At 36.5% G+C, this 24,906-nt stretch overlaps 4 protein-coding genes across 12 annotated transcripts; 3 read left to right on the forward strand and 1 right to left on the reverse strand.

Moving 5' to 3' along the window:
• Positions 1–39: 39 nt before the first annotated feature.
• On the forward strand, positions 40–2,292 carry LOC120015927 (dolichol-phosphate mannose synthase subunit 2-like). Its single transcript, XM_038868434.1, has 3 exons — positions 40–196; positions 1,801–1,912; positions 1,991–2,292. Exons 2-3 carry the CDS (start codon positions 1,823–1,825, stop codon positions 2,141–2,143), a joined length of 243 nt encoding a protein of 80 aa, XP_038724362.1. The 5' UTR covers positions 40–196; positions 1,801–1,822; the 3' UTR covers positions 2,144–2,292.
• A 51-nt stretch (positions 2,293–2,343) lies between these two features.
• Positions 2,344–3,590, reverse strand: LOC120015926 (probable calcium-binding protein CML11). Of its 3 annotated transcripts, none has more exons than XM_038868432.1 (3): positions 3,342–3,590; positions 3,164–3,251; positions 2,344–3,046 (listed from the first exon to the last, which is right to left on the reverse strand). In XM_038868432.1, the coding sequence occupies exon 3, from the start codon at positions 2,976–2,978 to the stop codon at positions 2,487–2,489; it is 492 nt and encodes a 163-aa protein (XP_038724360.1). In that variant the 5' UTR covers positions 2,979–3,046; positions 3,164–3,251; positions 3,342–3,590; the 3' UTR covers positions 2,344–2,486. The 3 variants fall into 3 exon arrangements, with proteins under 3 accessions (XP_038724360.1, XP_038724358.1, XP_038724359.1); XM_038868430.1 differs by having other exon boundaries at positions 2,344–3,056; positions 3,342–3,589; XM_038868431.1 differs by having other exon boundaries at positions 3,164–3,590.
• A 2,703-nt stretch (positions 3,591–6,293) lies between these two features.
• On the forward strand, positions 6,294–11,641 carry LOC120016482 (homeobox-leucine zipper protein HDG5). 4 transcript variants are annotated; one of them, XM_038869276.1, is made up of 13 exons: positions 6,301–6,417; positions 6,598–6,621; positions 6,849–7,108; positions 7,203–7,387; positions 7,569–7,686; positions 8,113–8,295; positions 8,765–9,256; positions 9,342–9,440; positions 9,528–9,740; positions 9,823–9,991; positions 10,092–10,360; positions 10,474–10,569; positions 10,697–11,641. In XM_038869276.1, the coding sequence occupies exons 3-13, from the start codon at positions 6,968–6,970 to the stop codon at positions 11,165–11,167; spliced, it is 2,436 nt and encodes an 811-aa protein (XP_038725204.1). In that variant the 5' UTR covers positions 6,301–6,417; positions 6,598–6,621; positions 6,849–6,967; the 3' UTR covers positions 11,168–11,641. The 4 variants fall into 4 exon arrangements, with proteins under 4 accessions (XP_038725205.1, XP_038725204.1, XP_038725206.1 ...); XM_038869277.1 differs by lacking the exon at positions 6,598–6,621 and having other exon boundaries at positions 6,294–6,417; XM_038869278.1 differs by lacking the exon at positions 6,598–6,621 and having other exon boundaries at positions 6,308–6,407.
• Positions 11,642–15,978: 4,337 nt separating this feature from the next.
• LOC120017235 (lysine-specific demethylase JMJ706-like) lies at positions 15,979–24,296 on the forward strand. 4 transcript variants are annotated; one of them, XM_038870393.1, is made up of 11 exons: positions 15,979–16,458; positions 17,904–18,288; positions 18,731–18,887; positions 18,967–19,186; positions 20,120–20,173; positions 20,248–20,327; positions 20,430–20,707; positions 20,848–21,243; positions 21,862–22,253; positions 22,438–22,713; positions 23,589–24,296. In XM_038870393.1, exons 2-11 carry the CDS (start codon positions 18,021–18,023, stop codon positions 23,883–23,885), a joined length of 2,418 nt encoding a protein of 805 aa, XP_038726321.1. In that variant the 5' UTR covers positions 15,979–16,458; positions 17,904–18,020; the 3' UTR covers positions 23,886–24,296. The 4 variants fall into 4 exon arrangements, with proteins under 4 accessions (XP_038726321.1, XP_038726323.1, XP_038726322.1 ...); XM_038870395.1 differs by lacking the exon at positions 15,979–16,458 and adding an exon at positions 17,104–17,122; XM_038870394.1 differs by lacking the exon at positions 15,979–16,458 and adding an exon at positions 17,132–17,478.
• The last annotated feature ends 610 nt before the right edge of the window (positions 24,297–24,906 follow it).

The following is a 24,906-nucleotide window of genomic DNA, read 5'->3' on the forward strand; positions in this document are numbered from 1 at the left end:
TACTAAATAAATATATTCTTACAAAAAATTAATAAATAAAAAACGATTTTGAATAGAAAAAAGAAAAGAACAAAGCAAAGCAAAGCTGGAACCTCGAAAGCAGAAGAAGAACCCAAATTGAAGTAGCTTCGGTCGTGGAATTGCTCGATATTGGTCTGTCTAGCTTGCGCGTGCCTGAATCGTGGCTCTTGTACTGGTAGGCTCGTGAAAATTTTCCTTTATCTGCTTTTTCTCCGATTGATCTGTCTTTTCTTCTGATAATTCTGATCTCCTTGAACTGATTTTCGCTCTAAGTTAGTTTATGTTTTTTGAGGAATGATGATATGGAGAAACAAATTGGTGGGATTTTGTTGGGATTTGGGATAAAGTTTAGGTGTAATGGTGTTTATCAGATGATATTGGACTTCAGTAAGAGATTTTATATTGAAAATTTGAATTATGGTTGTCGATTAGTAGGTTTTAGAACTTAAAAATGGATCTTTGAGTGCAGTTTCTGCTCACTGCCTCATGAGTATTGAAATTTCTAGCGATGAAATGAAATGTTGGATTTGTTTCTTTTTTCTTTCTTTGGGCAAGTGGGGAATAGGGAAGGGGAAACACACATCGGGTTGCACATTGCTTCAAGTTGGTGTGAGAGGGAGTTCCGGAACAGGACACGCCATTACCTCCAAAACCGGTTAGTTTGGGGTAATGCAGAGCCCCATGTAAACCACACATCACATACTTTAACGAGCAATGTGGTACTTTGGTGGGTAATGTTGGATAATTGGATTTGTTTCTTAATGGACTGTATAAAGCACACAAAAATTTTTTGGTACATATAAAACACACAACTTTTGTTTAACAGATATCTTTGTCAATATGTTTGGCGTATTTATTGTCGTGTGTCTGGTTTGCAGACATCCTTAGAAAGGATAGTTTAGTAGGGTCAATGTAGTTCTTCAAGGACGTATCATCACCATCCGTGGCTTTGAGAAGCCAGTACTAGTTTTTTTTATAAGTTAGTGTGCAAGTCTTCATTATGGTGTCATAATGTAGCTTTTGGTGTGTCAATCACTCAATTATTTATAAGATTGCAGCTCCTTTCTGCTGTTTTAACAAATTGCAGAGGCTTCGCAGTTGGTTCTGTGATATCCAATGGTAGTTGACCCCTAAATAGTGTGTATTATTCATGGCAAGGCTAGTCTACATTTTGAATTCATTTCTAGTAAAATTGCTTTGAGACTTGCTTATGCATACCATGTTGGCTTTAGGTGATTCGAGAATCTGGGGGTACATTATGGCAGGATGGCTGCCTTCATTCTTCTCCTTAATGATGAAGTTAGAACTGAGATTTTTTTCATAGAGTTGGAACTGTTTGTAAATCTCTGCTCTTCCTCCTAATCTCATATGGCAGAGTTCCAAGCCAGTAGTTTTCTGTTGATTGTTGATACTCTTTCTTTTTTTATCCCGGTTTGTTAGATAGGGGCATGGATTTTGTGCATGTTAGTCTTGTCATCGTAAATGTTTTTTTCCCCCTTTTTCAGCTTTGTTTTTTTCGTTTACTTTCTGTTCGTAGTCTTTTTCATATTATTTTTTTATATATATAAAGCCGTAGATGGATGTAAGATACACAAATTATTCATTACATCATTGCTCGAAAAAGAAACAGATGCAAGAGTTGATGATGGGATTACCGTACTAATATCCCCTAATAACGTTCATCTCATCCAGCTCTATTTGGCTTTAATCAGCTTCCATTTTTGTTCATAGTATTTGGCAACCATTGTGAAGAATTTTCACTTCTGTTTTGAATCACAGGCAGTGAGCCACAAGCACCATAATGGAATTAGCTGACCGGGCAGTCGGATTTATGTTATCTTTTATCAGCTTAGCCATATTTACCTACTATACCCTTTGGGTCGTTATCTTGGTGAGTAAAAAAAATTATATTACAGCTTCTATGGATCTGCATATTAATTTTGTTTGCTTATGCATTATGCTTTTGCAGCCATTTGTCGACCATGATCACTTCATCCATCAGTATTTTCTGCCCCAAGAATACGCCATAATCATACCTGTGTTTGCTGGTGTGATGTTGCTCTGCTTTTTATGCATATTCATTGGGTTTGTGATGCTCAAATCAAAAAAGAAGAAGGCATGATGCTCTTAAATTTCACTTTATTTTCTTTTCCCATTTTTATTTCCAGATATAAAGATGTTTTAGATGTGTAAAACAAAATTATTCACCTTTTGTTGTTTGAAAATACCAATTTAGTTTTGCAGTGAAGAAGTATAAGCTTTCAAGGTTCCTGTTTTTGTATCTTAACTGGAACTTAGTGTAGCCTTCAATTCAATGCATGCCATTAAAAGATATCAGATAGACATATAAACATTGACAGAAACAGAAACCAATAACAGATCAGATATAGTGTTTGAAAACCCAGAAACAAGAAACAAAATCATACTTAGAAAATCTTCAATGTGAATAAATGTATATGCACAGACTAAGCCCAGGAGTTGTCAAAAGCAGCAGAGGTAATTGCATTTGAGAACTCCTGAAAACTGATCCTCCCATCACCATCGGTGTCGGCCTCTTTGATCATCCCGGTCAACTCCTCCGCGGTGAGAGCATGGCCTAACTTAGCCATAGAATGTGCCAACTCTGCCGCGGTAATAAATCCATTTCCATCTCTATCAAACATCCTAAACAGCTGCCCCAGCTGCTCCTCACTGTATGGTGACTTGGCCGGAAGCAACTCCGGCGCCACTAAGGCCACAAACTCCGAGAACTCAATGAGACCATTACTGTTTGTATCAGCCTTTTGAATTAGGGTTTCGAGTTGGTCAGGGCTCGGTTTTAGCCCTAGAGACCTTAGAAGAGATCCTAACTCAAGCTGTGTCAAGCTTCCATCATTGTTACGATCGAATGATCGGAAAATCTCTCGTAGCTCCGCGATCTGCTCATCATCTAGCTTCACTTGAGGTTGCTTACTCATATTCACAAAGCTCTCTCTCTCTCTCTCTCTCTCTCTAACAATCTCAGTTTGTCAACTCCATGTTATATCTATATACACCTATATGTGATTCAATACACAACCATATAAAATGATCATATATTTAATAAATAGACATGTATGTGTGTGCATATATATATATATATATATAGATCGATCGATCATACCAGTAAATGATACTTTCGTTTGGTAGATCAGATTCTTTAGCTCTGAAGATCTCCCCCAGTTCTTGGCCTGATAAAGAAGCTTGGATTTCTGGATCTTCCAGCGATGTGGGATTGAATCAATGAACGCAAAAGAATGAGAACAAAGTCATAATAGAGAAAGAATGAGAAAGAAACGAACCCAGATTACGATGCGTTTTGTTGTCTTCAACAGATTGTAGAAATCTGATCTCTCACTAGTTTGTATAGAGTATTTGGATTAGTTTTTTTTTGTTTGAAAATTTTGTATATTCACAAATATAATAAATAAATGAGATTCAACATTGGAGAAAATTAAGAAGATATATATATATGTTGATCATCGATTGATCAAAATATGGAAAGTTCCAAAAGGAAGATGCGTGAATGCCGTGATTGGTGCACGTCTTGTCTGCTGGCTGGCCAGCGATATCACCGTTTAGACTTTGTCAACTGTTTTAATGTTTCTTTCTTTCTTTATTTATCAAAAAATAATCTATTTATTTATTTATTTTTGGAAAAAATGGATTGAAATAGTGTTGTTCAGGCGACCAACCCCTAAAATGATGTTACTAGCCTACGATATATCATGGTGGGCTTAAGCCCACAAGAAGTTTTAAGATACATACTAGTAGGAATAAAGTCCATTGGACGGGCAGCCCATTTGGATGTATCCTCGTTAGTCCGTTTGCTTATCCATAAACCTTGTGAGCCACTGAGCCCTCCAAGATTCCAAGTCGCCCAACCCATGTACAATGCCAGTCCATTAAGCCAGCCCATTATGGATTGTTTAGTTCTTTTTCTATGACCTACACGTGCAAAGTGTTAAAAAGGACATAAAATCCTATGTCGGTCAGAGAAATGTGTATCGAGTGGTTTATATGAGTAACCCCAATTCTCTACAATTAATTACATCTTGAGGTCAAGGTTCTATTCTCATCAAGGAATTGAGATTTGGGTAGTTTTTATCAGCTGTGGTGATCTTCATACCCCTCAGGCTGTCAGGCATAGCTTAACATGTGTGACCTATGAGTCTTAAAAAAAAAAAAAAAAACAACTACATCTTTTCAAGCTCAATGAGTTGGGCTTCTATCAGTTGATGGATTGGGGAGGAACAAACTCTTAAGGGCATATGTATCCATAATGAACTGATAAACTCAAATCAGACAAAATGGTTGGTTGTATAGGGTGGGATTTCTGACATGGTATCAAATGAATTCAGTCTAGTTAGATGTAACCTCTACTCGACGTGTTGAATCGTATGTCTGTCCATTCAACTCGTGCAGGGGAGTATCAAGAATATAAAATCTCACATCGATTAGACAAATATCGACCAAGTGGTTTATATAGGTAAGCCAACTTCCCTACAATTAACTGGGTCTCTTTCTGGGCTTAGTAAATTGGGCTTCGGTCAATTATTGAGTTTGGGAGAAACAAACCCGTGCGAGTTTGATGTATCTACAGTGAATCAATAAACTCAAAGCATACAATATATATGTGGTTGGTTGTATAGGATGGGGTTTCTTACACAAAGTTGATAGTTCTAGACCTTTTTTTTCATTTATATACAAATACACCAATTACAAATTTAGGAAGTAGAAAAGTGATCGAATATCCGAAATTAAATATTGCTATATATATGCTGTAGTGTATGTAACTGCGATTCTGTTAAGTATTTGTTTATGACTTCACGTATGATAAAGACAACAGAAAAAGGGAGAGGGTTTTTGCTTTTACATAATGAATGAACGGGCCCATCAATAAACCAAACAGAGCCCATCTAGGAGCCAGTAACGGGCCCATGCACGTGCCAGCTACAGACTCTTACTGGTCTTTCCATAAACAAGCCAAACAAATCAAAAAGTAACGAAAAAAATAGACTTTCTTTGCGACTTCATTTGTGTTTGGTCCTAGCCAGCTTCGCTGCTAACTTTTGGTAGGTACATTACTACATATATATGAATAAAATGACAAAACATGGAAAGATCGAACATTAAAGTGAATATTTTGGTATTAATTTACTGGAATAGGTTTGTTATATATGTATATGGGGAAAATGTCCCTTGGATTGGGTCATAAATTTTGCACCAAAAGACCTATAACCCAATACCTCTGTTTTGGGTGGATCACACCACTGTCAAAATGTTTTGCTACCCGACCTGATGCTGAGTAATGCACAAACTGGACCAATCGTTCTGGATTGTTTTTTTTTTTTTTTTTTCACTTTGTTTGATCAAATGGTTTTACTAATCGAACCATACCATGTTAGTCCGGTCGATCCACGATTTCAGTATGTGTAAAATCAACGTTTAACTAGATTAGATCGTTGATAGGTAAATGCATTTGATATTTAATATTCACCATCGATATATAAATACAATATTGAATATTCACCATTAAATGACAACCCAAAAGGTTAAAAGTTAAAACAAGGCAACATGTCCCAAATATCCAAACTAAAAATCTAAGTTTCTCACTTGTTTCTTCTTCAATTCAGGAGGTTATCCTAAAATCGTAATCAGATTGAAACCCTAAAAAATAATTAACCATAGTTAAGTCACTGATTTTGATGTTAGATGGTCCGGTTTCTGATCTGGGCTTAATGGTCCAGTTAACTGAACCGTAAAAGCTATAATTAACACGGTCCCTATATGAAATATTCACACACACACACACTGTCTTGGATTAACCTGTTGAAGATCTCATAAATGGACGGTAGTGATCCTTTGACTTTTCAAACTTTAATAGCTCTGCATGCCTTTCAACTATCTTTGACTCATTTACCCTCACAGTAAAACCCCACAGTACAGGAAACCGACACAACCAGAACTACTTGTCACGCACCAACCAAAATCGAAATGCAAGGAGAGTGCTTTGAACGGAATGTTACGCGCGTGGATTAGATATTAAAAAGGTTTGACTTGTTAGGATTTTTTGGCATTGGAAAACGCAAGGGGTTACCATAAAGAACGGCAAACGTGTAGTAAAAACAGCAAAAACGCGAGTAATGAGTGACGTTCACCGGCTTTTCTGTCAAACCGCCGTTAAAAGGGTCCCGGTTTACCAAATACGGTAAGAAATCATAAATTACCAATTTATTACACCACAAAGAGAGAGAGAGATCATAGAGTGGTTTAGGGATCAAGCGAAGCTGAAGAGAAAAAAAGAGAGACTGTGTGGTTCTTCTTTCTTCATTTTGCTCTCTCAAGATCCATACATCATATTGGTGGTTTGTCGTAGTATTTACTCTCTCTCTCTCTCTCTCTCTTGAATTTATTGTTCTTTGATTTGATGTTGTTTTTCTTGGTCGAGTTATTGATTTTCAAATGTTTTTTAGGGTTTTTTTGCAAGTCCTGAATCCTGATGATTTGATTTTTTTTTTTTTTTTAAATTTGGTTTGGTTTTGTTTTGACTTGAAGACGAAGCGGTGGCTTGCTGGTTAGGTATGAGAGAAAAAGCAATACTTTCAACTTATGCTTCAACACTTTTTTAGCAAACTTTTTTTCCACATGAAATCATCTTCTTCTGCCTTTTTTGAGATTTATATTCTCTCTTCATATTTTTCTTCTTTGCTTTCTGGGTTTTCAAACTCCACTTCTAGACTTGTGTTCGTGTTTCCAAGATTTGATCTTTTTTTCACAGTGTTTTTTTTGGGTGATGATCAACTTAGGTTTGGTGAATGAGACAGTGAGAGTAACTGAAGTGAAGATCCATCAATCCCAGCCATAGTTGAGAAGAATTTGGTGTATATACACACACTATCTTTATTGTATATACATATATAAAAAGATGTATGAGGATTGCCAAGTTATGTCTGGCATGGGAGCAGGGAACGTGGTGTCTTCAGAAACCCTCTTTTCTTCATCAATCCAAAACCCTAATTTCAACTTCATCCCCGACATGTCCTTCCATCCTTTCCAACCCATCATCGTAAGTAATTTCTTTCTTTCTTTCTTTTTTCTCATAATATTATATTTAATAGTGTATTTTGATTAAATGGGTTTGATTTAATTTCTTAAAACAGAAGGAAGAAAGTAGTGGGATGTTGATGAGAGGAGGGAGAGAGATGGACATGGAGAGTGGGTCTGGTAGTGAACAAGTTGAAGGTGAAAAATCGGGAAATGAACAAGAAATCAGTGAACAACAACAACCTCCAAAGAAGAAACGCTACCATCGTCACACTGCTCGCCAGATCCAAGAAATGGAATCGTATGTTCTCTTGATCTACGAGAGTCTTATGAACTGAAGTTGTTTATATATCAAAAATGTATCCATATAATATACATTTTTTAGGATATAATAACACTGGATTTTCTCTCTATGGTATATTTTTTTTGGTCATAATTTTGTTGGCATTATATGACACAAAAGGGGAATGCTTGTATTGCAGTTTGTTTAAGGAATGTCCACACCCAGACGACAAGCAAAGGATGAAACTAAGTCAAGAACTTGGTCTCAAACCACGCCAAGTCAAGTTTTGGTTCCAAAACAGGCGTACCCAGATGAAGGTATGTAATGTATAATAACATTGAAAACCTTTCACTTTCAAAGGGTAACCCTAAAAATTGACTGATCCCAGCTCACTCAATTAATGATCGAAGCTGTATAACCAACCTCACACAATATTTGCACTCTACACGACTCCCAAGAAAACGCGTCTTATACTTTTACTTCTTCATCATCATCATGGGCATGCATTGTATGGTCACTATGCTATTAGTATTACACACCCGCGCACACACACATATGTATGTACTACGTATGTATAGTAGTTCGTAGTATCAATTAATGTGTGCAATAAAACGTTCACCTGCAAATTTGGTTCCCCAAAGAGTGTATGGAGTTAATGCTGTCTCTATATGTAATTATATTTTTGAAAAAGGAGTTGACGGATAAGGATTGATTAAATTTATTTATTTTTAAAAAATGTATAGGCACAACAAGATCGAACAGAGAATGTGATTCTTAGAGCGGAGAATGAGTCATTGAAGAATGACAATTGTCGTCTACAAGCAGAAATGCGTAGTCTTACTTGTCCTAACTGTGGAGTGCAAGCTATGCCAGGTGGGATTCCCTTTGAAGAACTTCATCTTGAAAATACAAGACTTCGAGATGAGGTATGCTATTGCTAGCCACAATATTGTCACTCAACACATGCAATTTATTACAATTCTAATTATTTCTTCCTCCCAAAAAAATTCAGTTCATATATAATTGTGTGTAAATGAACGATAAACCATAAAATTGGTTTTTTTGGGGAATTGTAAGCTCTAAAATTAAAATGTCTTCTTTTAAATGGGCAAAAAAAAATGTAATGTTGACTTTGACTTTTTGACATTCATAAATTGATTATACTTGTATTATTCTTTATTCTTGCACTTTATTTTTTAGCAAACAATTGAAGAATTAATTGTTGCAACAATATATAATCAAGCAATAAATATTTCGTGTGTATATGTTGGATGAAACTTTTAGGATAAATTTTTTTAATATCAATAAATATGAAAAATTCAAGACTAGCGATACAAAAAATCTGTATATTGAGAACTATTTGTTGATCATTGTCACAATCCAATCATTTTACAGTTAGAAAGAGTTTATTGTCTTGCTTCACGGTACACCGGCCGGCCAATGCAAGCAATGGCACCATCTCCTCCTCTCTTCATACCACCATCACTGGATTTGGACATGAACATATTTGCAAGGCATTTTTCAGAGCCTATACCAACCTGTACCGACATGATCATGCCAGTGCCAATGCTGCCGGGAACTTGTTCATCCTTCCCAGAAGTCAGTTTTCTATTGATGGAAGAAGAAAAGGGTTTAGCAATGGAGCTTGCAATGTCATCAATGAATGAACTTGTGAAGATGTGTCAAGGAACTGAACCTCTTTGGATAATTAGAAGTGACGAGAGTGGGAAGGAAGTACTTAATGTTGAAGAGCATGGAAGGTTGTTTCCATGGCCATTGAATAATATAAAGCAACAGCATTCAAGTGAGTTTAGGACTGAAGCTACAAGAGATAGTGCTGTTGTTATTATGAATAGCATCAATTTGGTTGATGCCTTTCTTGATGCTGTAAGTTCATTCCTTTTCATTACCTACTTGTCCTTAATTATGCGATCTGAGCTCAATTGAAATTTATGATTTCACTGTTTTTCAGAACAAATGGATGGACTTGTTTCCTTCAATTGTTGCAAGAGCAAAAACTGTTCAAATCGTAACGTCCGGGGTTTCTGGAGCAAGTGGTTCCCTTCATTTGGTAAACATGCATGAGCTTTACATTATTTGCTTAATTAATTGATCTATTTAGTTTGCTTAATTTTTTCCTTGTTGTATGTTTGAGTAGATGTATGCAGAATTGCAAGTACTTTCTCCATTGGTACCGACTAGGGAGGCGTGTTTTCTTCGCTATTGCCAGCAAAACATAGAGGAGGGAGTTTGGGCAATTGTTGATTTTCCTATTGATAGTCTTCATGGAAGCATTCAGTCTCCTTTTCCTCTATATAGAAGAAGGCCTTCAGGCTGCATCATACAAGACATGCCAAATGGGTATTCAAGGGTCAGTAGTACCACTTCACAATTGTTTTTTAATTATTGAACATTGCATTATAGATTGAATAAAAATAAAATTGTACGTATAGGTTACATGGGTGGAGCATGCTGAGATAGAAGAAAAACCAGTGCATCAAATATTTAGTCAATTTGTTCACAGTGGAACAGCATTTGGTGCACAGCGCTGGCTAGCAGTCTTACAGCGACAATGCGAAAGGGTTGCTAGTCTAATGGCCAGGAACATCTCTGACCTTGGAGGTTCTACATTAGTTAATTAAAATATATTCTTACACACACAATATGTGTATATATGTATTCAAGGATTCTATTATATATGTTATTTTGTCTGGATTGACAGTGATACCTTCTCCGGAGGCACGAAAGAACTTGATGAGGCTTGCGCAGAGAATGATTAGAACATTCAGTATGAACATAAGTACTTCTAGTGGTCAATCATGGACAACACTATCTGATTCATCAGATGACACTGTTAGAATTACTACAAGGAAGATCACTGAGCCTGGACAGCCCAATGGAGTCATTCTTTGTGCAGTTTCCACTACTTGGCTTCCCTGCCCTCACTATCAAGTCTTTGATCTCTTGAGGGATGAACACCGTCGATCTCAGGTACTCCAGTAATGATCAACTACATATCATTTTCACCAATCTTTTTTCAATACTCAATGGCCAAATTGAAAAGTTAATAATCTTTGTTCTTATATATATTTATATATGGACAGCTTGATCTTCATCCTAATGGGAATGCGTTACATGAAGTCGCTCACATTGCCAATGGCTCTCACCCGGGAAATTGTATCTCTCTCCTTCGGATCAATGTAAGTTTTTGGTTTTCAACTAAACTGGATGTGAAGTATCAATCCTAAACCCTAAACCTAAAACCTGTCGCTGCAGGTTGGGATTGATTCCAATAATGTAACTTATGATTCTCACAATTTTATGCAGGTTTCGAGCAACTCATCGCATCATGTGGAGCTGATGCTGCAAGAGAGTTGCACCGATCAATCCGGTAGCCTTGTTGTGTACACAAACATTGATGTGGACTCAATCCAGCTCGCGATGAGCGGTGAGGATCCGTCCTTCATTCCTCTCCTCCCACTAGGGTTTGTCATAGTTCCAGTGGAATCAACCACTAATAACGACACCACAAGTGATGGCAACAACAACAACAAATCATCAGAAGATATAAATACTGGACACAACTCATCAGGGTGTCTATTAACAGTTGGAATGCAAGTCTTGGCCAGTACAATCCCAACTGCGAAGCTGAATCTGTCGAGTGTTACTGCCATTAACAACCATCTTTGCAACACAGTGCACCAAATCAATGCTGCTCTTGGTACTACTTCAACCGCGTCAGGTGGAGTACTGGTGGATTCGGGCAATGAGGCTGCAACAACAAATAATAAGCAATAGTATGGCCAAATTACCTAAAAGCTCCCTATTTCTTTCCCTGCCAAGAGGCGTATTTAATTCTGGGTAAATTAAAGTCAAATTTGGCGTGGGAAGAGTGGGGATTTTATGGGTAATTTGGTGGTAGTAGTAGTAGTAATAGTACTTTTGTAGGTAATGAAATTAATGAACGGTAGGTGTGTGTGTGTAAAATGAATGGATATGGAAGGGCAAAAATGGGACCAGAAAGTATTTAATTCAATAGAAGGAGTCAAGAGCGCACCAGATGTCACCCATTGCTTTTAAAGAGACTGGACGGCCTAACCACTAACCAGTTAGGCATGCAAGGCAAGGGTGTTGGTTCGGGTATTGACTTCTCCTTATTTATTGTCGGCCTCTATTATTCTCTGTTTTTTTTTTTTTGGGATTAAATGCCATGCAGGATGTGTTTTGTTAATGTAACACGATTTATTTTGTGTCTATCTTCCATATTATCATTTTCTATACTTTGTAGCCCAATTCTATATCAAGAACTCTCTTATGAGGACACCCACAAGATATAATATATAACTTGCGCATCTCAATGTGGTTATTAATTTGAAACATGTAAAACCCAAAATAATGGGTCTCACTTATCATTTTACTTTTGAAAACACTTAAAAAATGAAGTGCGCAATTTGCAGGTGTCCACATAAGAGAATTTCTGGTCCTATATATGTATATGTGTGTTATGTGTGTGTGTTTGTTGTTAAATTAGTCTTTTAAACTTTTAGCTTTTTACATTCACTACATGAGATTACGAAATATATTCATAATATGGCTAAACATGTTCATGTTGTTGGTGGTGGTGGTGGTGAGAGATTGATGTGAATTGCAATGATTATTAATTGGTTATATGTGTGTGTGTGTTTTATCGCTGTTAATTAGTTGGTTATTCCATATATAAGGTAATTATGTTGGGAATTAGCGATTTTGTATGCAAAATTTCTTAATATTCATATGCTATACGTTGCTGTCATTGCGTCCAATTATTAGAAGTGGAGTAAACCTCCAGACCTGTGCACTACACTGTTAGATGTTTACATAGGATCAATGTACCTCGTTGACATTTTATTTGTAGGGGATGTGATCTCAAAGTGTTGGCGCGAGATTTCAACCCTATGACACATAGATTTCATAAAATGTCAGGAACCAATTCGACCAACCCCTTAGGGGTAATTATTTGGGACACATTTATCTTTGAATTAACATGTTATCGATGGAATGAACAACTCAGAATTACCATGAGAGAGAACCAAACAATTAACAAAATCAATTAATTGAACAACGGACTTGGAGTCCAACTTCTCATGTCGTCATTGTACATAAAAATGCCTGTATCTCTAATACTCCAAGAACAAGCAGTGTTGCATTTTAATTTGGTGGCATACGCCCAGAAGAGTCCGTGAATCTTGTCGTCAATTTGAACATAACACCAACGTAAGGGGAAAATAATTTCCAGAAATTCGAATCGTTCTTCTGTTCCGGGAGGAAGTAGTTTTATTTTCATATCGAATTCCTTGGCGTCACACTTAAGGATCACATTGTGCGTCGCGTCGTTTCTTATGATCACTCCCTTCCTTGGAAACCAATCTTGCAAACTCTTGGCCAGCGAAGCCGATAAAGCGTCGGCCGTCGAGGGTGCAAGGAGAAGAAGAAACATGGAGAGGATCAAAAACATTTTGAGATTGACAACGTTGTGATTGAGGATCATGATTCTTGCAAGAGGAAGAGAAGGTGATGCATGGTTAGAACATCAATTAATGCTGGCTACTTATCAATGAAAAAAGTTAACCGTGAGTGGTTAATTAGTTCATTAATCTGGTTAAATTTTTTGTCTTTTTCGTTGTAACCAGTTTAGGTGCTGGAAAAATCTTATCAATTACAGCCAATTATAGAAATTCTACATGTTTAAGAAACAAACTCAACTGGTTTCAACTGGCAAATCCATGTAGTTCGTTAACCTGCAGAGACAAGGGCCGATTTATGTATATGTTAGGTTGGGCCTATTCGTGTACAATATGGGCTTCAGAAAAGCCTAACAAGACGTAGCAATTATTATTATTTATTGCTCACTTCAAATATTAAAAATGTAATCATTATGTGATAGGGATGTTTAATTATTTAATTGGGATATTTAGCTCTTAATGGATAAATGATCGAATGAATTATTGCTTTAATCGTTAACTATATCTTAAGAACTTGGAATGTGCTAACCGCTATTGATGCCAAGTTTGGGCCGCATAATCTCAGCCCAAATTCACGGGTTATAGTCGGCGCCCAAGGCCTGGCCCAATAAGTGTAATGTAGGCTGTTTTCACAAGTGAGTGAGCGACCCTTCTTTAACAATAAAAACTATTTATCTTTGGGTGTTAACAAGATTCTCACACAATATGGAATAAAATATATCTTTTTTTTTAATCTATGAACAGTTTAAGGTTCACCATAAAAGGCTAAGGTGTCAAGGAATCCTATGGATCCATCATTAATGCGTGCGCGTAACCCACATAAACGATGAAGATTGAAATATATAATCCATGCGATATAGTTATAAAGTCGATTTAATATATGGGAAAAATAAATCAATTTATAAATTGTCGAGTGTTTGGTGATACTTCTATAACTGACGGTAACTTATACTGAAGATTTGTTTGGAAGAATTTATAATTGGGGAAAAAAACCATATTATAAGTTAAAAACCGATATTATAAGTTAAACCATATTATTAGTTTAAAAGTTGTTGAGTGTTTGGAGCTATTTTAAAAACCGATTTTAGTTTCAAACGTTAATATATTTTTAAAATAGATTCGTCGGTGAAACCTATAATTTTTTATCGTATAAAGCTCTAATGTTATATAGTGCGTTTGGCAAAAGTGATCTACGCTATCGTATGCCAAACACATACCATAAAAATATGTAATTCATGAAAGGTACAGCTGATAAAGGTGACAAATGAGGAATCTTCATGTTCATGAAAAACTTACAAACTCGTCATAACCGGCACCCATTTGGCCTTTCATTCTGTGCCTTATAATAATGTATGTAAAAGTAGAAAAGTCGGCCTTCACTTTTCCTCTTTTTTGGTGGGACGTGGAAGCTTCCAAAACCATAACCAATGAGTGTTTGTGGATGTTTTTTGACATAAATTTAACTGATCATTCAGTCAATTTATTGGCGGTTTGATCGTTTTTTTGAACAATTCTCACTAACGTATATTTAACAATAATTTATTTGGTTTGGCATGATTTTTTTGACAGCCGTAATAACCCGTCTGTCATGTCTCTATAGTCAAGTTAAATTAAAATATTGACCAAATCAGTATAAACATCTTGTGATCGAATGAATGTCTAGCTGCTATTTATGTATTTGGCTATACATCTTTAGTCATATGCCATCAAACATTCTATTACTTGCATTGTCAAAATAACTTTCTTTCTTTTTTAAATTTATATGACATGGGTTTTTGTTGCAGTGAAACTAATTTTCTTTTTAAGTTCATTTGACCAATTTGAATATTAGTCATATATTTGACTATCTAAATAAAATAATTGGAAGGAAACTTATTTCCCTTCTCATATGTTCTCTCAAATCCCTCAATCCAAACACACTTTAGACTTCACCAATACATTTATGTATTAATTAGTTAAAACAAATAACACTTAACTTTTATGTCGTGACATATTCTTGTCGGATTATTATTGGGTACACTTTATACTATATAAAACAATTAATTTTTAAAATTTATTTAATTATCAATAAGATGGCTACAATCATCAACTGATTTCTTTGATTAATTAATTAATATATGAATGGTATGTTGTTTGTTGTAGTTGCTATTTGGATAAGATAACGTGGTTGTACACACAATAAGGCTTTGTAATTGAATTGTTAATGTGAGTGATCAATTGGTTCTTTAATTATAATATACATATTCCTTGATGAATCATCCACAACACATGGAAATAAAACAGAGAATATTTGCCTTGTTTGGTGTTCCTAATTATTAAGGACGGCTTTTGGTGTGCATCATTCGATCCATTGACATTGTTATAGCAACCCTTATAATTTTTTAATCCTTAATTTACTAGTTGACCTAATTTGATCAAACTACTCCAATTGGTAACCAAAATTAGCGTTAATCTTAGTTGTATTAGAGCCTAAACCAGGTTAACGAGCCATCTCACGTGACCCCACTTAAAAGTTAAAACACACATCTACATCACTAATTCCCTTTTTTGGTATAAATTTTGGTCCAAACATGCTTAAAGGTTGCCGTTTCAAACGGAATCAAAGGAAATTCTCTTTCTATTCTCTCACGAATGTACACGCAAAGTTGGAGAAGCGCTCATATGGTTGTATGCTCAATTGTTGAAAAGGGTAATCATGACAATTTAGTTAATTAATATGAATTTTTAAGGGTTAGTTAACATTAACTGATTTAAAGTAATACGATGACAATTCAGTTAATTAATATGAATTTTTTAGAGTTAATTAACATAATCACTCTCTAATCTCTATGCAATCTTGTGGATCCAATTGAAAGCTGGGTATCGATATAAAATATCGGATCATGCTATGATTCTAATCCGAGCACCAGGGGTGATATGGTCATAACAAAACGCGGGAACGGTTTGGGCCCCGCGAACGCTGAGGAAGTAAAAAAAACGAGTTTAAGGCGTTTGGCTAAACCTCTAACCCTACAAGTCTACCACTTTTCTTCCTTCCACAGTCAATTAGTCTCCTTTTTTAAAAATAAAAAACATAATTTTTTACCAATTAATTGTTGAACTACTATTAAAACTATATAAATCACCCACTCTTAGCCAAGCTCTTTTTCGGTTTTCTAAGCCTTCCGTTTCTTTTTTCTCACTCCATACTTTTCTCTCTATGCAGTATTCCAGTTTATTCTTACTACGCCGGTAACGTATTCTTCTCGCCGGGAAACCGCTCACTGTTTCTTTCACCGGCGACGATCCAACTTGAATTTTCGAGATTAACTCACTCGTTTTCACATTCTATCTTTATTCTCGAATCATATGTTTCTATTTTGTGACTCGGCGTTGGTTCTCCGAGTTTGACTCTGTCGCTTTTTGTTTGGCTCGTTTTGAGAGAATGTGGGGCGGTTGGCGGCCGTTGAAGGCTTTTCTTCTGGTAGGAGGAAGAGATCGTGATCTAGGGTTTATTTTTTCGGATTTGATTCGTTTCTTTGGCGGTTTGGTTCCATTGTTTGCGAGTTGAAGACGGAGGCGTATAGAAGGCGTCTGCGGAATGAGATGGTATGTGATTTAGATATTCGTTAATTTTCTTGTAATTTTTTAATGTCCTTTGCTTTGCTGATTGTTGTTGAAGTTTCTAGTTAGATATGATGGATTATATTTCTTCCGCAATCTTCCTTGCTCAGATCTTGGGCGTTCTTCTGGTTTTTTAAGTTTGTCATATTTTTAAATTTTAGTTTTCCTTCTCCTTCTGGCGAAACTTAGATTACTATCGTGTCCTTATGGTCTGTAGTTTTGTGGAAATTGGTGCTATTGAAACCATGAATCCATATTTTAAAGCATTGCTGAGGAGTTTTTTTTAAAAAAATTGATTAAATTGAAAGACGTCTGTGGCCTCCTTTTCTCATCAATCTTTTTTACTCTGGAGAAATGGTTTGGTTGGATGTGAAATCACCAAAATGTATTGGACGCTTGGTTTAGTTGTTTCCGTGTTTTTATTTCCGTCTGGATAAGTACGAGAGTGGGAACTAGAACGTCATCATAAAGAATGTTGATATGGTCGTATCTTGCCTTAAGTAATTTTTTTAGCTTCTTTTGTTGAAAATTTGTACAGAGAGAGATTAAGTTTGGACACAGAATATAGAGTGCTCGCAGTACTCAGCAGATGTCTTAAACTGTTGGAATGTAGTTTATTCGTTGATACGATTGATTAGTTGACTCATATGTATGTAAATATGCTGTAGTCGGTGATCTTCGAAGTTTCAGGGCTTCGATTCATTGTTCTGTTTTTCTGTTTGCTATGAACACCTAGGAATGGCTGGCTCAATATTTTCTTTAGAAGTCACACTGTTGTTATACAGTGTCATATGCACCTTTTCGTGTGAAAAAGAAGAACTACCATGTCATTTGGACTCTTCAGGTTTAGCTGGAGAAAGTTTGGAAACCTTTTCTATTGTTTGTATTTGATGGTCTACTTAGTTATTGTAAATTTGTAATTGCATGTTAGAAGACGCGGAATGTGATGTGCAGTCATATGTCCTAATGGATGTGTTTTACTCCAGCAGTTTACATGACATACATGTAAGATAGTTTTTTAGAAATGCTTTGTGGCCATTTGAAGTATTTTCTTATTTTAAATCTTGCTTTGATTGCTGTATATATTCAAAGCTTCACTGACTGTGTTTTGGCAGACAGGCACAGTACAATCATGATCAAACAGCTAAGTTTATAAACTATCTTAAAATTCGGGATTTAAGTAGTGTACACTGAATCCCCAAGAAATTTGCACTTTGAGCACGATGTGTAAATGTCTGACTATCTTTTCCACCACGACTCAATTAGAAATTGTATGGAACAAATGTCGGAGCTCAGTGGAATTAATACACATTTTAGTTTCAATTGTTTTATGCACCAGATTTATGTATGCTTATACATTCTTTGTAATTGGGTGCTTCTGCCTTTTCTTTTCCCCTCTGTTTTTGGTTAATTCCTATCTTCTCTGGCAGCTGGAAGGAAGGGCCTGTTTGTCCAAAGAGGCTAGAAATGGGTTATAATTTCTCAAGCACAAAAGGCTTCAACAAATGAAATCCATCATTGTCAGTTAGACAGTTGGTGTTACCAACATGATGAGTAGAAGCGGAGGAGATGCTCTGAGGTCTGCGGCATCATGTGGTGTGAGATTTCATGGTACTGCAGATTCTTCTTCTCAGTCATGTGGCATTTCAATTGGAAAGGATGCCTTTTCAAAGCGCAAGGTGGATAAGTTTGATACAAGTGATCTAGAATGGACTGCAAGAATTCCGGAGTGTCCTATATACTATCCGACAAAAGAGGAGTTTGAGGATCCTTTAGTTTATTTGCCGAAGATAGCTCCAGAAGCTTCAAGATATGGTAATGCTGCTTCTCTGAGTTATGGTTGTTTTGTAAGTGGGTCATAGCTGATAACATGTTGATAGGAAACACAGAGCAGTCTGGGTCATTCCAAATTTGTTTATGTATTGATATGGATTATTTATCTAAAAGTGTAGTCTTCACAGAACTTGTTTAGAATGATGTAATTTGTTGTTTTCGGTCTGAGTCTGACCAACATTTTCGAATCTTCTCTCAGTCTCAGGGTAGCTGTTACCGCATGAGCTCATTTTTAAGTTTGGAATATCCTTGTAGACTAATGTGCTTTTAGTTTCTGTTATCTTGTAGTTCTCACTGGATTAGCAACCTCTTTTTAGGTGATACGTTACTGATAGTTAAGTATAGAATTCGCATTACTTCTTTTTCCACGGCTTGAATGCACTTTTGGCCCAATATTTGCTAATATCTGCTCTCAATTTTTCAGGTATGTGCAAGATCATTTCCCCTCTGAGTGCGTCTGTCACTGCAGGTATTGTACTAATGAAGGAGAAAGCAGGATTCAAATTTACTACTAGGATGCAGCCTCTTCGCCTCGCTGAGTGGGATATTGATGACAGAGTTACCTTCTTCATGAGTGGAAGGTACGTGTTCTTCTGAAAAACACGATGTAATTAGCCCGAATGTTCTTTCTCTGTTTTGAGTAGCAGTGCCATTTTTCAGAAACTATACTTTTCGTGACTTCGAGAAAATGGCGAACAAGGTTTTTGCTCGTAGATATTATAGTGCTGGTTGTCTTCCTGCGTCATACTTGGAAAAAGAATTTTGGCATGAAATTGCTTGTGGAAAGACAGAAACCGTTGAGTATGCATGCGATGTTGATGGTAGTGCATTTTCGTCTTCTCCCAATGATCCACTTGGAAGTAGCAAATGGAACTTGAAGGTGTTGCTTTGTTTCCACTCAAAATATTTTTTTTGTATTTTCTTCTGATATTGGTTTTTGGTTTTGAGATGACATACCTTCTTTCTGTAGAATCAAAAGTTGAGATCGTCATTTTTCATATTTGGTTGTTACATTTGTTTGGAGAAATATACTTCACAAATATGGGGAATGTGTTTCCTCATTTAGCATCCAATAGTTTCAGTAAATAAAATATGGATATTTGTGATAAAGATGGACCTGGAATTTATGCACTTAGAAGGAGATGGTATATTTCTGAGCAGTAAAAAAAAATTGTATTGCCAAGGCACCAAGGGTTGCCCTGCCTGAATAATTCTATAGAGAGACTCCATTGAATGCGATTGGTTTTATGTGTTGCTCCTATATGACCTTTGGCTTTCTAGATTGCTTTTTTAAATTCCACTGGACATGAATGAATCAGTCATTGCCGCATTCAATCGTATCTCCTTTTTTGATGAATAATAATTATTTAAATTAGCTGTGTTTAGTGTATAGGAGGATTAGACCCTTCAACTTGTTCGGAATCCTAAGGAGTGGCTACCACGAGACCTAAACTTAAAGCTCCTTGTTGCATTCAATCCTAACCTATGTAATATATGCTCATACTTCAATGGATATGAAGTTATGATAATCAGAATATGCGAACATGCTCGAACCTTGGAATTTGCAAATTCTGATGTGTAGTTAATATGTTGATAATATAAGAAACATTGTGTTACGCCTTGAGTTTATTTGGGTGGTGAACGAGGAAGCGTAAATGGTACTTTATGGAGAGGTGATTTTACCTTGATTAATGTTTTCTTTATTAAAAATTTTCTTTATATATTGGTCCTTGATAATGTTGTGAGCTCTCTGGATCTTACATGTGCGGTCTAATTATCCTAGTATATTAATTACTACCTTTGATTTTTTCAGAAACTTTCACGGTTGCCAAAGTCCATTTTGCGTCTTTTGGAAACGGCTATTCCGGTAAGTGGACAAAAAAAAAACTTTTGGTCGTCGGTTGTTTATGCCCTTCCATGCTTACGATGGTTGTATTTCAGGGAGTAACTGAGCCCATGCTTTACATTGGGATGTTGTTTAGCATGTTCGCCTGGCACTTGGAAGATCATTATTTGTATAGGTATATGATTGTTTAAATATATTTGCCACTCAGAGAACAAAGGAAGAAAGTATTTCTTAAAAAATTAGTCCTAGCTTACATTTTTTCGTATTGTTGTGGCAGTATTAATTATCATCATTGTGGGGCATCAAAAACTTGGTATGGCATTCCAGGTCATGCAGCTTTAAAATTTGAGAAGGTGGTCAGGGAACATGTCTATACCCAAGATATCCTATCCATTGATGGGGAGGATGGAGCATTTGACATGCTTCTCGGGAAAACAACTTTGTTTCCTCCAAGTATACTGTTAGAACATGATGTTCCTGTATACAAGGCTGTACAAAAGCCAGGGGAATTCGTAATTACTTTCCCTCGAGCATATCATGCTGGTTTTAGTCACGGTAAGGTAGCTTGAACTTTAGCTGTTGGAGATTTGAACTATATCAATTATTGTTGAATATGATTTCCAAATCTCATTATTTATCATCTCTGAAATATGGAAACAATTACTTATGCTTCTTTCCCCACTGTAAAAATGTAGGTTTTAACTGTGGGGAGGCTGTGAACTTTGCAATCGGTGACTGGTTTCCTCTGGGGGCTGTAGCCAGCCGCCGTTATGCTTTTCTCAACAGAATGCCTATGCTTCCACATGAGGAGCTTCTGTGTAAAGAGGCAATGTTTCTTTATACCAGTTTAGAACTTGAAGACCCAGATTATTCTTCTACAGACTTGAGCTCTCAACATTGTGTTAAGGTTTCTTTTGTGAAACTTATGCGTTTCCAGCATTGTGCTCGTCGGTCTCTTATGAAATCATGGGGATGTATCAGTCTTTCTTCGAATCCCCATGGAACAATTCTATGCACTTTATGCAAACGAGATTGTTACGTAGCTTTCCTTAACTGCAGCTGTTGCTTGCATCCAGTGTGTCTGCACCATGGTATGCTCTGTTCAGCACTTTGTTCTAGAATAAGGCTCCATTATTTCACTGAAAATAACTTGAAGGAAAATATTTTTGCCACTTTCCTAAAATAGTTTAAGAGAATTTTATGGTCAATAGGAAATTAAATCTAGATTCAGAAAAGTAATTTATTGTATTGGTCTGGATGCTATTTTCTTGAGTTGCATACTAGCCCCTCACATTGTCTGTTAGTAGTTTTATAGATCTCTATCCACCACTCATTGGTCACTATTAGCTCGTGACTGTCTTGACCCCTGGTCGTTTGCTACACTGCAAATAACTTGTTACCACTTACCACCTGTGGGCAAGTTGGAAATGACCATCAATTACCATTGTTGACCTCATTCAGTGATTTTTTCCTCTGGTAATGATAATAGGATGCAAACTGGTCGGTAGAGTTCTGTCTGCTGCTTGCTACGATTGCTGACAATCACTCTTAGAAGAATTTTTGCGTCAGTCATTTAAAGTCATCATCTAGAGTCCATTTGTTTGAACTTGTATCAGCAAAACAAGCCAAACCATTAATTTAAATCGTTTCTTAAACTTTTCATCTTCTGTCCCAACAATTGAGTATGATGATCCTGATGCTCTATCCAGCTATGGAGTCCCTTGAGTTCTCATGTGGGAGAAGTCGTACTTTGTTTTTGAGGAATGACATTTTAGAAATGGAAGCTGCGGCAAAGAAGTTTGAGCAGGAAGATGGAATATTAGAGGAGATTTTGCCGCTAGCTAAAAGTGATGATGATTTGTACACATATCCTGCACCGTATTCATGCCAGGGATTTGCTGAGGAAGGATATGCTCCCTATTGTGGGGTTAAATTTTCTATGAATGAGAATTCTACTCTGGCTAATTCAGCGGAGCCAATTCATCGCCAGCATACACTGAACCATAGCACAAGAAAATTTAGACCTGAAACTTCAGACCCCTCCACTGCTTGTGCAGATTGGAGTTTAGAGCCTTTTGGAATGTCATCTATGCCCAGAAATGTAAGACATGTCTTTCTGGTTTCCAGTTTGTTGCTTCTCTTTCCATATTGTTTACATTTTTTTAGTCGTAATTTGACTCTTGCACTTTTAGCAAGACTTATAATACTAATGGTTTGTCTAAAATTTATAATACTTCAATGGTTTATATAATTGAAGTACAATTTCAATTTTTGTTTCACTGTAGGAGTATCCGGTGCGAGCTAACTTGGGGAGTACTGATTCTAAGACGTTCTCTGAAGAAATATCACATTGCACATATGATTCTTCTCTATCCTCCCTTTCACGAGATGAATGCTCGAGTACACAGCAAAGAAATTATGTATCAGAGCCTAAGGCTAGTATGGATCAAGATAGTGACGGTTCTGATTCAGAGATATTTAGAGTCAAACGGCGTTCATCGTTGAAAGTGGATAAGAGAAATGCTAATAATGTCATATCATCGAAGAGTTCTGAATACCAGGTTTGATCTTGTTCAGACCTCTTAATTTTGATGCCTTTTTTTTTTTCTAGGCTGTTCTTGAAAATCATTTTGTTTAATGGTGAATTCCTCTCCACTGCATCTCTATTATCTCTGCTTGAGTGCTGAACTTTTAAAACCCAAGGCTGGCATACGTTTTATTCATGGTACAGGTGCAATAAACCTGTATAGGTCAATGACATTTCAGTCGATCCATTTGATAACTGAAGCTCATTGGCTTGATTTTCTGATCTTTGCTCTTTGGTGTTTTGTGGATTGGATTTTTAAGGTGTATTCTCATTGGTTTTATGTAACATTTATTTTTTCTTTTCCTGAATATTTTTGTTTCGCAATGTACGTCTTTGTATCTCGTTGGATTTTTATTCCAGAAACATATACTTTTTAAATCATTTTACCATCTGCTTTTGCACTTAGCTTCAATCTTACACCATGCAGGTTTCTGTGCTTCAAATAAAATTGAGTTAGAACGCGTAATGATTTTCCACTATATAAGTGCCCTGATATGTAGTTGGTCTAAGAAGAGTTGAGTGCTGTTTAAGTCTCTGCACCAGGTTGTTCTTTGATTTGCAAAAATTTGGACACTTTTGTCAAATAGATGCATTCTTTTATGTTCTGATGTATTTATTGACTTCATTTCCAAACGTGTGTACCCACCTGAGTTTCATGGATTGGTGTAGTCTCCAATTATTTTGTGCTCCTAAATATCCTTGTATGCAAATTCAGTGCTTGTCCTCAATGAAATCAAATCATTAGGTGTTTTTTTATTTTCCCAGCTCTTTATATTATTTTTCAGTAGCGTTGGGCTCTAATTCTTTGCTTTCAACTTTTTATTCATTTTTTAATTTTATATGTAACAGGGGCTTAAAAGATTGAAGAAACTTCTACCTGAAGTAAGGAGTGAGCAATCAATGTCATCAGAGTGCCAAAGAACTGCTGGACTAACCTGCAATTCCACTTTTAGCTTTAAAGAGGGTCGGAAGGACAGGCTTGCTAATGGAAGTATGATTCCTATGTCTATTAAGTTCAAAAAGTTGGCAAATGATGAACCGAGTAGAAAGCAAGAACGCAGTAGAGTAGACAGGTTCCAGCTTGAGTTGGGGAAGAAGATCATGAAGTATGATTCCTCATTTTTAGGCTCGGAGAGAAAGATATAAATTGGTCCTTGGGTAAAAAATGACGATAAATCTGGCTGACATGCCTCTGGAGCAATGTCTTGAGGCTGACATGCTAATGGGGGTTCTAACGAACAACACGGTAAGTGTGCAAGATCTGTTTGGGGAGCAGTGGCTAAAATTAACCGACTTTAGGGCAAAATTTTTATTCTCTGTAGGGCCTCAAATTGGGTGCCTTCCACGGAATGTATTTTTGGGTTCTCTGGCCAGGGTATTTTTCCTTCGATGTAAATTTGCCATTAGCAGTCCAATTAATTCTTACGCAGGAAAGTGGGTATTTCCACTTCTCCATTTAACATCAGTCTGCTGCTGCCACCCTTGACTGACTTTCTTCATTCTTTTGGTAGCAAGTGACTACTCGAATAAATACGCGAGAAATGCTTCTTCTTTTTTTCTCTCTCTTTTCTTTCTCTCTCTTTTGTTTTTTTTTTTTCTCTCTCTCTCTCTCTTATCAGTTGGATCATCTTTTATTTCCATTTGCTTCCATTTATAGAGTTGGTGACCCATGTTTGATATTCATTTTGACTTTTTGGGTGCAATGGCCGGAATTTGTTTGATCACTTCATCGTAAAGTGGGTAGGTGACTGGCCGGCTGTGCTATAGCATGAGAAATGATTTCATGATTTTGAGTTCTATGGATTCTTATCTGTTATTGGGGAATATTTCACCGGAATTTTTGTCGATTGAATTCTGAGATATACCTGTTCATTGAGCCAGGCATGCGAAGAAGCAGGAAGGGATATGTTGCCTTCGTCCCTTCTATTTGGTTATATCTACTGTTTTTTTTAAGTTGAAGCAAAGGGTCCAAGGGAGGCTGTAATGTCAAAAGTTCCTTCTCGGCACTCTCATTATCTCATACATTTGTTCCTGAGGGAAACTAATACCAAGCTACTGGATTAATGCAGCAGAGTTACCTCGCCTTCTCTTCTGAAACGTGTTGGCACTGGTTTGACCATGTTTCCTACTGATTCATTGCAGGGACTGCCTGAATTCATGACTGAAG

The sequence above is a fragment of the Tripterygium wilfordii genome, chromosome 15, assembly GCF_013401445.1.
Source record: "Tripterygium wilfordii isolate XIE 37 chromosome 15, ASM1340144v1, whole genome shotgun sequence".
In the NCBI taxonomy this organism is placed as follows: Eukaryota; Viridiplantae; Streptophyta; class Magnoliopsida; order Celastrales; family Celastraceae; genus Tripterygium; species Tripterygium wilfordii.